Source organism: Micromys minutus (genome assembly GCF_963924665.1).
Source record: "Micromys minutus genome assembly, chromosome: 1".
Taxonomy (NCBI): Eukaryota; Metazoa; Chordata; class Mammalia; order Rodentia; family Muridae; genus Micromys; species Micromys minutus.
In genome coordinates, this window is record NC_137969.1 from 257912738 (window position 1) to 257925336 (window position 12599).

Below are 12599 nucleotides of genomic sequence, written 5' to 3' on the forward strand. Positions count from 1 at the left end.
GCATTACAATTCCTACTCAGCAATCAGACCAGGGTTCAGGCGAATTTGATGATTTCCGGTGATTCAATAGCTCTGTTCTCATTCGTGAGATAATTTGTTTTTTCAAAGGAATATTGCAAGGGCACTTCTGCGGTCATATACTAAGGACATCATAAAGAACCCAGGGGTAAACAGAGTTACACAAAAATAAAACAAATCGAAACATTCTGCAAAGAGAACAGACATTCAAACAGTTACCTCCAGACACAACAGAGCCTTCTCCTGGGTGCTGGGTCCACACTTCCCTGGTTTCGATATCTTCAGTCTGAATGTCCCTCTCAACATTATCTTCATTGTACTGAACATATGCCTTACAGACAAAAGTAGCTTAGAATTAACATCTAGTTTCAGTTTCAGATCAACTTGTCATTACTGAAAATAAAAGCTAATAAACTTTTTTAAAAGTAAAGCATCCTTGGGGTTGGGATAAGGTTGGCCTGAGGGTTGACTTTCAAATATTAACTGGTGTGGGAAAATCCTGCCTAAAAGCAGCAGCCACAATTCCCTGGGCTTGGGTTCTGAACTGTAGAGAAACTGGAGGAAATGCAGTTTAGACAACTATGCACGCAGCTGTTGCTCTTCTGACTGTGGACGTAATTCTCTCAGGCTCCTGCTGCTGGGATCTGCCTGCTGAAATAGGCTGGAACCTGGACTCATGAGAAGAAATCCTTTCTCCTCCAAGATGCTTTGTCAGGGTTTTTAGAACAACATAAAAGAAACTAAGGCACCAGTCATCTGTACCAATCTTTCATCACAGCCCATGAGGCTGGCTTAGACTTTACATCCGAGTTTATGAGTACCAAGTTAAGAAGCACACGCTTTCTCTTGACAACTGCCTTCAGAGGCCATTTCCAACTCTAATACTGTAGAACTGACACAAGGCATACATGTTTATGCTATACTTTCATTTTATCACTTACATAACACATCTTTTACTAACCTGCTTGGTATTTTTTTTCCCAAAGTTCCTAATGTACATATCATATTCATTTACTGGTGGTAGGTCCAAGAGAGAAAAAGTGAAGGAAAAGTCTAAGTCAATAAGCCGGAGCAGTTTGGTACTTCGTGTCCTTTAAAACAGATTGGAAACAAAGATTCAGTTAACTAACAGACTCAGGGACTTGCAGGAGGATATATTTTAGGGTCATAGGTCAGTAATTAAGAGTGAGTCTAAAGTATTCAATAATTATTTTAAATAATTAAATAGAAGTTGAGGGTGTAACTCAGTAGCCAAATGCTTCCTACACTTACACAAGACCCTACATTAGGGTCTCAGAGGAGAAAGAAAAAGTAAACACAAATAAAAGCAGTCACCCAGTAATGGCGGGAGCACATCATGAGCCAGTGTGTGACTGGCCCACTGCAGTGTGGAGGCTGATAAACTTACAGTCTGTGTACGCTGGAGTGTTCATGGTCAGCAATTCACTTTTTTCACTGGTGATTATTGTGTTGGCTACCAGGATGACATTTCTGTACTGTCAGCCACTGTGACAGCCAGGATTTCAGCCTAGGTTCTCTTAGCTACAGCGGCCCATTCCCACAGGAAACAAGGTCCTGATACCAGGAACCCCAGACACTAGGTGTCCTCCTGCCTCACAGTCTTCTTTCCTATTTATATTGGTTTCACCCTAAAGGTTAAGGATTCAATGTACGTATTCTTAGTCACCTCCCCCCAAACCCCCCAACAGTCTAATGCACGCCGAGCAAGCAAAGGGTTATTTCTTCCACTTACCAGTGTTCCCACACAGCTGGTGTTCAACGTAAGGATGAGTGAACGATCCTCCCAGAATCGCAGTATTAACAAGTCACCTGTTCTCATGGGACTCCTCCCGTTCTCCTCCACTCAAGAGGCCTCACAACCCTGCCACTTTGTGTCACCCTGCAGCTTTCTATTCTCTCCCTTCAACCCTGCCTCAAGATTCCTGCCACATTCCACACGCTCCATACTGTCCAGATCTTCCCCTGTGTAGGTGGCTCAAGACAAGGCTCACTCCCTGTCTCCACGCACTGATTTATCGAGCTGCTGCAGCATTAGCCACAGAGGACCACACGGTCCCTACTGCACATCCACAACACGGTCAATGTCAGGTGTCTGAGTCCTCGTGCTAAGAACACAGCGTGATAACTGGGTGTCCTCACTAACCTTAGTATTTCTATGTAATTTTCAGAAACAGCTTTCTGAAGTCATACACACACACACACACACACACACACACACACACACACACACACACACTTAAGGGATTAATAATAGAAAGGCACTATTTTGGTTGCTAAGACTCAATAATATGTGCTCCATTTCTCTGTGGAGGCCTAAAGCAATCACGTTTATCTGGGGCCTATTAATAGGTGAAAATTTAATGGCTACTATAGAGAAATACAACTGTCATAAATTTTTATGCAATAGCTTTGCTAAATTCATTTATTATTCACTCTTAATATATTCTAGTTTTAGATGTATTTCTTAATTCTATATAATCATGTAGCTATATGTAATAAAATATAATTTTTCTAATACATATAATTTTATTTATTCATTTTCATCTAATTAGACCAAAGTAAAAATGGTGGATTTCACACCCAACTTTAGAACTGAAAAGCTTCACTGGACTATATGAAACTACTTGTTGAAATTTTATAAAAATATCTTTGTTGGGTGAAAGTCCACTCAGTTCTAATTTGCTAAGATTTATTATACTGAGTGCTGACTGTGTCACTGTTACATGTGTCTGCTATTCTGGTACAGTGGCAGATGACATAAACTGATGTTAACCTGTGTTCTTAATTCTCAGGTGTTACTCATTTTGGGTGTCACTGTGTAATGGATGAAGCCTTGTAATCCTTGACATGTCAGAAAACATGAGTCTGCGTCTCTGCTGAAGAGTTATCATTGACTGGTCTGTCTGTGATGGTGTCTGGGGCACTGACCCCTTAGTTACTGAGCTGATTGCAGTCTTTCTGCCCACAGTGAGGCTGGTGGCTCGGGTAGGACAAAGGCATACGAAGTCTGGATTCTTGCCTTCCATTCAGGAGTCAGCGTCTGCCTTTGGGCATTGGAACCCCAGCCTCCTGAGCATTTGGACTCCGGATCTAAGGACTGAGTCCACCAGCTCTCACACTGTGTCTGGCCTAAGAATAAGACCACCATTTCTTTTGAGATCAGGCTTCAGACCTAAATGGAGCCGTACTATTGATTTCTCTGTTTTTTCACAATTTGGATAACCTTTTGAGGTACTCCCTGACCCATATAATGAAGTGAGACAGAGTCCCTAATAAATGATGTCCCCACTCTGGGTGCACGCGCGCATGCACGTGCGCACACACACACACACAAACTTTTCCTTTTCATAATCATAAATTTTTGAGTCAAAGTCTGGCTAAGCCTCAGAAAAAGCATTCACAAGTTGGAAACATGGCCGATTTTTCTACTCTCTGGAATCTGTGAAAACGAGATATTTCCTCGGATATTTACAAGAGTGCAGACCAATTGTGTCTGTACTTTAATGAGGGAAGAGTAACTTACATGTGGAACACACTTACCAAATACACGACAGCCCTGCCTGTCTGCATCTACTGTGGTGAGCTGTACCGTGCTACGCTTTACTCGATTCACCCAGATCTTTATTGGCAATTATTCACATATTATTTAATGCTTGTTAGAGCTGCAGAAATGCTCTCTTTTCTTTTTACTATTTGTATCTTTGTTTTCTTTATTGAACTTGATTAAGACCCTACATTAGAGTTTATAAATTTAAATTTTTTTTCCAAGAATAATTTTTGCTTTGTTGAATTTATTGGGACTATTTTTCATTTTACATATTTTTGTTCTTACCTTTTATTTCATTCGTTTATAATTTCTAACTAATTTCTGCCATTTCCCAGGCTATTGGTGTGACTGTTTGGATCTCTAAGACTGAGCCTTTTTCTTTCCCAGTGAGTTCCTGCTGGTGGAGATCCAGCACATCCCACAGAAGGTCTGCAAATGCCGGCTTTTATTGTCACCACTGAAAGCCGAATGTAGGCCTGGGTGTGGCTCGTGTGCTTGCGTAGTACACACGCGGCCCTGAGTCTGACCAGCACACCCAAGATGGAAAATTTAAGTTCTCAGGCTGGAGAGATAGCTCAGCTGTAGGGAGCCGTTTGTGCTGCACCCAAACATGGCGCAGGCTTCCCTCCGAGAACTCAGCAAACAGAGCTGTTGCCCAGCCAAGAGACTTAATTTGCATGCGCCACATTCGTCATAGCCCGCTCTCGGGGCATACTATTGAGTTACCGGAGGGCGCACCAATCGGGTAGCGACACGAGTCTCCTGGGCATATATAAGCAATGCATTTCTCCCCCACGTGAGGTGGAGAGGAAGATAGTGGAGAGATTGTGGGAGACCCCACATGGAGGGATGGCGGAGAGGTACCACGTGGAGAGGGACCCAATAGGAGAGATTGCGGGAGATCCCGCGTGGACAAAGACTGGACGCATGTGGGGGACTGCGCGTGAGAGGTCGCCTAGACAGTAGAACCCGGTAGGGAGTCCCCGGCTCAGAGAGAAGTTTCCTGCTCAAGAAGCCCCCTGCTCAAAGTGCTGTACAATAAAGGTTATCCGCAGAAGAATCTGTTTGTTTGTTGCACGCCTGTTCCTAGCGGCGGGAAGCGTGGGCGCGTGGCACTCAGCAGTTAAGAGGACTATCTATCTGTTCTTCCAGAGGACCCAAGGTCAATTCCCTTGACTATGTGGTGACTCCCAACCATCTATACTAGGATCTAATGCCCTCTTCTAGCATGTAGGCATAATGCAGACAGAACACTCATACACATAAAATAAACAATAAATCATTAAAGAGAGAGAGAAGTATGTTTTAAGAAAAAACCTCTGACTGTGGGCTGGAGAGATGGCTCAGTGATTATGAAAATGTGTTTTTCTTGCAGAGGACCTAGATTCAGTTCCCAGTACCAGCACGGTAGTTTACAACTGTCCATAACTGAAACACCATCTTCTGACCCCCACGAACACCAGGCATCCATGTGGTGCATAAACATATATATGAGCAATACACTAATACACATGAAGAACAAATACATTCACCTAAGAAGATTAGTGTTTAAAATCTTTTACTGTATTTGTGGACAGTATTTCTGCTTTGTGTCCGGCTCAATCTCTGATACTCGCAAGCCATGTCGCACTCCTGTTGGATACACAGGTGACAAGTGTCAGGCTCAGTTCAGCTTGCTCTCTTATCACGATGACGTAACTCAGCAGTAGCCTTCCCATTCTTACGTGTGTCTAACATAGGTATTATGCTGGTTAATGTTAACTTGACATGGCTTTCCCCATCCATGCATTTTTAACCTTTCTGTGTCTGCCATGAAAAGTTTCTTTCCTAAAATATTCTTATTTTTCCAGTTGTAAAATCTATGTCTTAAATAGAATTTTAAAGTCTACCAGCATTTAGCAACACTACTAACACACTTCAGGTTACTTTACCATCTTTCTGGTTTTCTTTTTTCTTTACATCCTTTATTCTTTTGTTTTTCTCTTCTTGCCTAACATTAGGTTGGTCCTGTGCTTTAATTATCCTATTTATTCACTTACAATACTCTCTTCCCATTACCTTTGAGTGGGCACCCTAAATATTTCAACATATGCCCTTGGCCTACTAAACTCTAACCTTTTATCTGTCAGAACCTTACAATAACTTATTGTGCCATCTACCTCTCTATCCTTGGGCTAAACAGTGAAGAAATTAATTCTATACAACATCTAATTCCATAAGATACTACAGTCATTTAGTCACTGCTGATTTCTGTTGGTTCATGAACTTACTTTTTTTTCTTTTGTCATTCCCTCCTGTAGGAGTCCATGTTTTTATCTGGCATCAATTGCTTCTGCCTGAAAAATTCCTGTTTGCTTTAGTATAGGTCTAAAAGCAAGGAATTCTCATGGTTTTGTAGGTCTGTAAATGTGTATCTTTTACTTTAATTTTTAAAGGACATTATTCACTTTCAGCACGTGGAACACTCTGTCACGGTGGCCTGTATTTTCCCTCCCACTTAGCTGTCTGCTCCAACTTTCAAACTGCAGGCTCCCCACCTCTCTGGCTGTGTTTAAGAGCCCTGCCAGCTGGTGCTCTCTCACTGTTCTTTTGTTTGTCCTTCTTTAGTATCTACATTTATACTTCTTGAACCTTGTAAGGTTTTAAATTGTTTACATTCATCAGTTTTTGAAAATCTGCCCTGGTACCTCTCCTCTGCCTTTCGGGAGTTTCTGATCCCAGTACAGAAGCAGAGCCAGGACCCTCACTGTGTCAGGACTTTGGGGTCACTTTCAAATCGGTCACCACATCCTTATCTTCAAATTGTGAAGTTCCCACTGTCCTCCCTCCAACTCACTCATCCTGCTCCCTCTGATAATTTTTAACTAAACTAACTCACCTATTCAATTTTATATTTCTGGAGTACAGTCCTAAAATTTCTTTTGATTGTCTCATTGCTTTCAGTGTTCTGATCAAATTCATTGCTTGTTAATTTGCTTATAGACACATTAATCAGATGCTATTAAGATCTTATTTCTAAAATCCAGAACTGATGATTTGCTCTTAGGACCATACATGGATATGTTTCGCTCTTGGTTTGAGTTATATGATCCCAATTCCTGATATGTGTAGTAATTTATTGTCTATTAGACATCCAAATCTTAGATGTTTTCCTTTTAGATTCTTCCTGGAAATCAGAGCCTACGTAAGCCACACTCAACAGGTCCTACTGGGATGACCAGAAGCTCAGTGTCCTGTCTGTGATGTCAGATCAATTTCAAACTTGCCTTTCTTAGGAACTTCAACCAAAGTCTGGGGTGTTAACCAAGTATTCTCCTACCTCAAAGTCCTAAGCCTCATTGTCCCAGTTCCCTACTCTTGCTTTCTGCCTGACTTGGCCAACTTGAGAAACAAACCCGCTCAGTCCCTGGAATGAGAACAGAACAGCAACATGGGATTAGCGTGCTACACTTCTCCTGTGGAGCTTGATCCTTTGGGTCCTAGTGGTCTGAGGTACTAGCTTTTCATGCAGCCGTCTCAGGATATGTGGTTACAACTGTCGCTTTAGATTCCGTTTTCCAAGTTGTTTGTTTCTTCCATACAAACTGTTCAGCACAGAAAATGGTCAAGGCCCCATCGAAATCCCTTAAAACTCACTAGTGAGAAAAAAATGTCTGTCTGATAACTGTATGCTGCTCACGCATCTGTCACTGGGTAGCTGCATTTGACATGTCATAGAAAGCTACCTCTGCAAAGGTCTGCCATAGGCAAGATGAGATGCTAATGCTCTCAATGGACACTGTCGCTTTAGCATTTCTATCCCATAAGGAAAGTATTGGTCTTTGTGTGTGAATACATGCTTCTGACTTAGGAACAAAATACAGTCATTTCTGTACTAATCATAAGCTTTTTCTATTGAATTGTTAGTCATTCTCCGTCCATCTGAGGGAAGACCAGGGAAAGTAAACAATACAAAAGCTTTCTTCTGCCTTGCCTCTCACACTGCTTGTGACATTTCTCTGTGGCTCCAGCTACTATGGTTAGTATCCCTGGTCACACTATCATAAACTTTATGGGAGGACAAATTTAGCTATGGTCCCCCAGCCACTGCAGAATCAGTTTTAACTCACTGAAAGGATGCTATGAGGCAAGTCCTCCAGGGTTCTCCACCACATGTGTCTGCCTGCTTCAGCATTTCCTCACACTCAGACATTCAGGCACTCAGGCCAGGAACTCATGGCTAAAGTCATAGTTGAAAGGAGTTCAAAGGTTTCTAATTAATGCTTGAGCAGGTGTCAGACCAAAGGGGTCTAATTAATGCTTGAGCAGGTGTCAGACCAAAGGAGTCTAATTAATGCTTGAACAGGTGGCAGACCTTGGTTATCACTTACATGATGATAGTTTTGCAGGTGTACATGATACAAGAATTGTTGGGTCATGGAAGCTTCTACCTATATTTTAAGAGATCAGTACCACAGAGCGACAGTGCAACAGGAGCAAGCTCAATCTGCTACAGGATTCTGACCATCAGAGGTCTAAATGGATGGTTGTGATTCTGCTGCAGTCAAAACAGACCGTGGGCTCCAGGGCTAAGTCAACAATAGTCGGCCATGAATGTACTGCAGTCATTAGCTGGGAAGCACCTAGTACACAAGAGCGTGCAAACTAATCAGACTAACTGATGAACACAAAGAACTGTAGAAGTAGGAAAAGAATTGGGCAGGATTGGAACACAGAAGAAGAAGAATGCTTGCCTAGTACACAAAGTATTAAGTTCAATTCCTAAACAATTTACCTAAACAGCCAATCAACAATGAAAATAGGAAACTCTAGTTTTAAGATTATGTTGACAAACAGTACATACAGAATATATGCACTTACACAAAGCTACAATTTAGATTAGCTCAATGGGAGAACACTTGCCTAGAGTACATAAGGCCCTGGATTTCATACACACACACACACACTCTCTCTCTCTCTCTCTCTCTCTCTCTCTCTCTCTCTCTCTCTCTCTCTCTCTCTCTCTCTCTCTCTCTCTCTCTCTCTCTCTCTCTCTCTCTTCTGGCTAATTCTTCATATACCTACTTTTGCTTGAGGGCCTGACTCCGACTCTTCTGACGATGTGAGGCTGTTGCAAAATCCACAAAAATTCCACAAACAGGGGTTCTAGAAGTAGAATCATCTGCATCTGCGTAAGAAAAAAAGCCATTTTGTGACAGTGAAGTAGTTCCTTCAGGGAAAATCCACAATCATAGTTATGTATACACAGTTTTTATTGAAATTGATAAATCACACCAGTAAGAATTTTAGAAATATTTATGAATATACACATATAATAGTTTCTTGTCATTATCCTACTTACTGTGGGGAAGAAAAAAAGCAAACCCTCACCTATGGTCTCACTTTCGAAAGTCTACTGTGGTCTGAAAGTTATTAATGAGTATTCCCAAAGCCAACAGTTGACAAGAACTGAAGTGCATGCAGTTCTGAGTGGCTTGATGCAACCTCAGTATCTTGTCTGGAACATGAGCCATCCCACAGTTTGGTATAGGCAGACTGTATGTGCTCCCTTCCTCCAATTCCGTCACTTGCCCTACAGACACACTTGTCATAGCAGCTTTTTTGAAACTCAAGAACCCTTAATAGTCAAAGAACCCTTAATTAGTCCTAAAAGGATAGGAAAACAAGGTGAACGTGCCAAAGAGGAACCATTAGTACCTTTCTCCAGGAACACCAGATGGCGGAGCAAATAAAGAAACTTGCCTACAAGCCAAGCAACCTGACCTGATCCCCAGAACCCACAGACGGAAAGAACCAACTTCAGAAAGTTGTCCTTTGACCCCAACATGAACACTATTACAAACCCATTCTCCCCCCTTCAACCTCTCTCTCTCTCTCTCTCTCTCTCTCTCTCTCTCTCTCACACACACACACACACACACACACACAGAGAGAGAGAGAGAGAGAGAGAGAGAGAGAGAGAGAGAGAGACAAATAAAATTTAAAGGAGTTGCCTTGAAATAAAAGGTAAACGTCCTCAATTTAAGAAAAGAAAAATCTTGAGGCTGCTAAAATCAATGGTAAAAACAAGACATTCACAGCATCTTAACCTGTAAAAGTTTCCACAGTGGTGCATGATGGGGCCTAACTAAGAGGAGAAGGCACTATGCTTATGTTGGGGGACAAGAAGGAAACTGTGCTCAAACTGATTGCACAGTGTTGCATCAGGAAGCACTTAGAGGACTAGAGTTCATACAGTGCTCCAGCCTTTGATGCTCTTGCAGAGGACATGGTTTGGTTCCCAGCACTCATGTGACAGCTCACAATTGTCTGACAGCTTCTTCTGACCTCTGAAAGTACCAAGTATACATATGGTGTGTGTGTGTGTGTGTGTGTGTGTGTGTGTGTGTGTAGGATACTCATGTACATAAAATAAAAATAAACTGTTCAGAGTGCTTAGGCACTGCAGGCTTACACAGGGGTCCCCCCCACCTGCAGGGAAAGAAGTTCACTATGGAGGAAGAGCAACACCTGAAGCATCTCTTCAACAGCAATGAAATCGGGCTCTTCTGAAAGAGGACAGGTGGACACTGCACTCACAAGGCTATGAAGATGCAGAAGTGGTCCAGCTACATCCCAGTGCCCTGGCACTTGTCTCAGCTTAGAGCATCACTTCATCTCCCATCAACACAAGATGCGTAATCAGAGGCCCAAAAACTATTTTAATTGAGCAAAGTCCACACCCAGCTAGCTTTGGTTACAGCAGACTGCTGTGATTCTTCTCCCTTACCCTCTTCCTGTGCATGGGCTGGGAATTACCTACACTTACAGGAGTGCACTGTTTTGGGGGAAACAGGGTAGGTGGTGTGTAACCACAGACGACAAGAATGATATATTAGAATATGAAAAGCAGTGCATAGATACAAAAGATTTTAAAAGCAAAAATTACTATAAATGAAGATTAGATAAACCAGCAGAAATGTAAAATGAGGCAAAAAAAAAATCAAAGTGTAGGTATGAGTTTCATCATACCAAGATTTCCAAAGATATGATGGCTTTATTGGGCTGGGAGAAAAAGAGCATCTTAGGTCATCCTTCTTGGTGGAAACAATCATCTCTCTTAATTCACCACTTTCTACTAAGGGTTTCTGTAAGTTTCCTGTTTTTACTTATCAACATATTTATTTTAATTGTATGTTAATCTGTCCCCTCAATCCTCTTGGACATGTGCTTGAGTTTAACAAGAGTATAAGACATAGACCTGCCATCTTGTGGTTTTATAAACCTTCAGAGGCCTATACACATAACTGCACTGACCCTCAAAGCAAAAGGCCAGTGATGGAGACCATGCATCTAAGCTTTGACACTACTGAGACTGCAGGCCATGGGCATCAGTATGGCACTGCAAAGCTCCAAACAGACCTTGGGAGAATTACCATCCCAGAGTTTAAAATGAGGAAACCTGGCTCCGTCCTTTTTTTAAAATATTTTTTAAGATTTATTTTTATGTGAGTACACTGCTGCTGTCTTTGGACACAGCAGAAGAGGGCATCGTATCCCACTACAGATGGTTGTGAGCCACCATGTGGTTGCTGGGAATCGAACTTGGGAAGAGCAATCGGTGCTCTTAACCACTGAGCCATCTCTCCAGCAAACCCCCCCACCCATCTCTGACATTACAGTCACAGGTAGAGATCCTGGAGCACGGCTGACACCTGTAGAAGTGTCACCAACAGATGGAGATATGACTCTGGAGTTGTAAAAAGTTTTTAAGGCACTAAAGTTGACTTTGATGTGTTACAAAGGTATTTATCAGTTTCCTATAGTCACAAAAAAATGTAAGATGACCAGTTTATCATCAAATAAAGCCAGGACACAGCAGAGTGCTCTGCGACAGCCGTGGCTAGGCAAGCAGGATACATTTGCTACACATGTGGTTAAACAGTAGTCATGGTCAACATGGCCTAGCACCTGGCCTTTGAGCTTGTCATATGTATTAATTTATGTAATTAGCAATCTAGGGAGGTCTTGCCCTTACCGAAACAAAAAGCAGAAAGGTTAAATAACTATCTGTCCTAGATAGCATTTACTGTCAACTTGACATAGCCTAGAATCACCTTTAAAAAGTCACAATTGAATAACTGTATCAGGTTTGTCTCTGGGCGTGTCTGTGAAGGTTTGGCTTCACCATCTTAGCTGATATAGAAGAGCTCAGCCCACTACAGATGGCACCATTCCCAAGCAAGCAGTCTGGGCTAGCTAAGCTAGCTGGGCATGACCCTGGTGGTGAGTCAGAGAGCAAGCTGGTGATCACCGTTCTGCCAGGGTGTCTGCTCCCAGCTCCTGCTTGTCCCTGTCTTCACTTGCATGGTCTGTGATAGACGGAGACCTGAAAATGTACAGCAAATCAATTACCTCCTCCCCTAAGGTGCTCAGTCTCACTGGTTTATCACAGCACCAGAAAGGAAACTAGAACCTTGCTCAAGGTCACACAGCTAGCCCATGCTAAAAGTTGGGATCTAAAACTCCATGAGCACCATTAAACAACTTCCAAGTTGTCGCCTACAGTACAGAACATGGCACACCCTTTTCTTTTGTCCCCTTGTAATAGCTTAATACCGAGGGGCCAAAATCATAGTTCTTCTTTTCTAGTGAGCACTCTGTGTGCAAGTGACCAATTCATCTTGCCAACTGGGCAAAGAAAGAGATCGTGCCAAACATAAATGGAGGAAGTAAGAAGGTTGTTTGTGGATATATTATACAGACCTAAGTAAATGCACTACTACGCCACGCTGAGTCCACAGTACCAGTACCTGGGTACCAGGGTACAGTACCCGTCCACACAGTAAAAAGACTGGGTCCTTCCTTCTGCAGGCCCATTAGCCCAGGCCTCAAAGGAATACCTCTAGCTATCCACTTACAGAGTACCAACTATCCACACTGCCCGACTGTTTGGTGCCCCTGCAATGGGCACCATGTGACTGCCGATTACTCTTCCAGGCTTCCAGTTGCACCATTTATTACTAAGCAATTA

General features: G+C 42.4%; 1 protein-coding gene across 4 annotated transcripts in view; it reads right to left on the bottom strand.

The window, feature by feature from the left end:
* Positions 1-12599, bottom strand: part of DYNC2I1 (dynein 2 intermediate chain 1) — a 61697-nt gene that overhangs the window by 28533 nt on the left and 20565 nt on the right. For all 4 annotated transcript variants that reach the window (XM_080938740.1, XM_080938742.1, XM_080938739.1 and 1 more), the window contains 3 exons: positions 8651-8753; positions 980-1109; positions 238-349 (listed from right to left, as the gene is read on the bottom strand). In XM_080938740.1, the coding sequence (XP_080794866.1) occupies positions 238-349; positions 980-1109; positions 8651-8753 (345 nt within the window). The remainder of the gene's footprint in view (positions 1-237; positions 350-979; positions 1110-8650; positions 8754-12599) is intronic.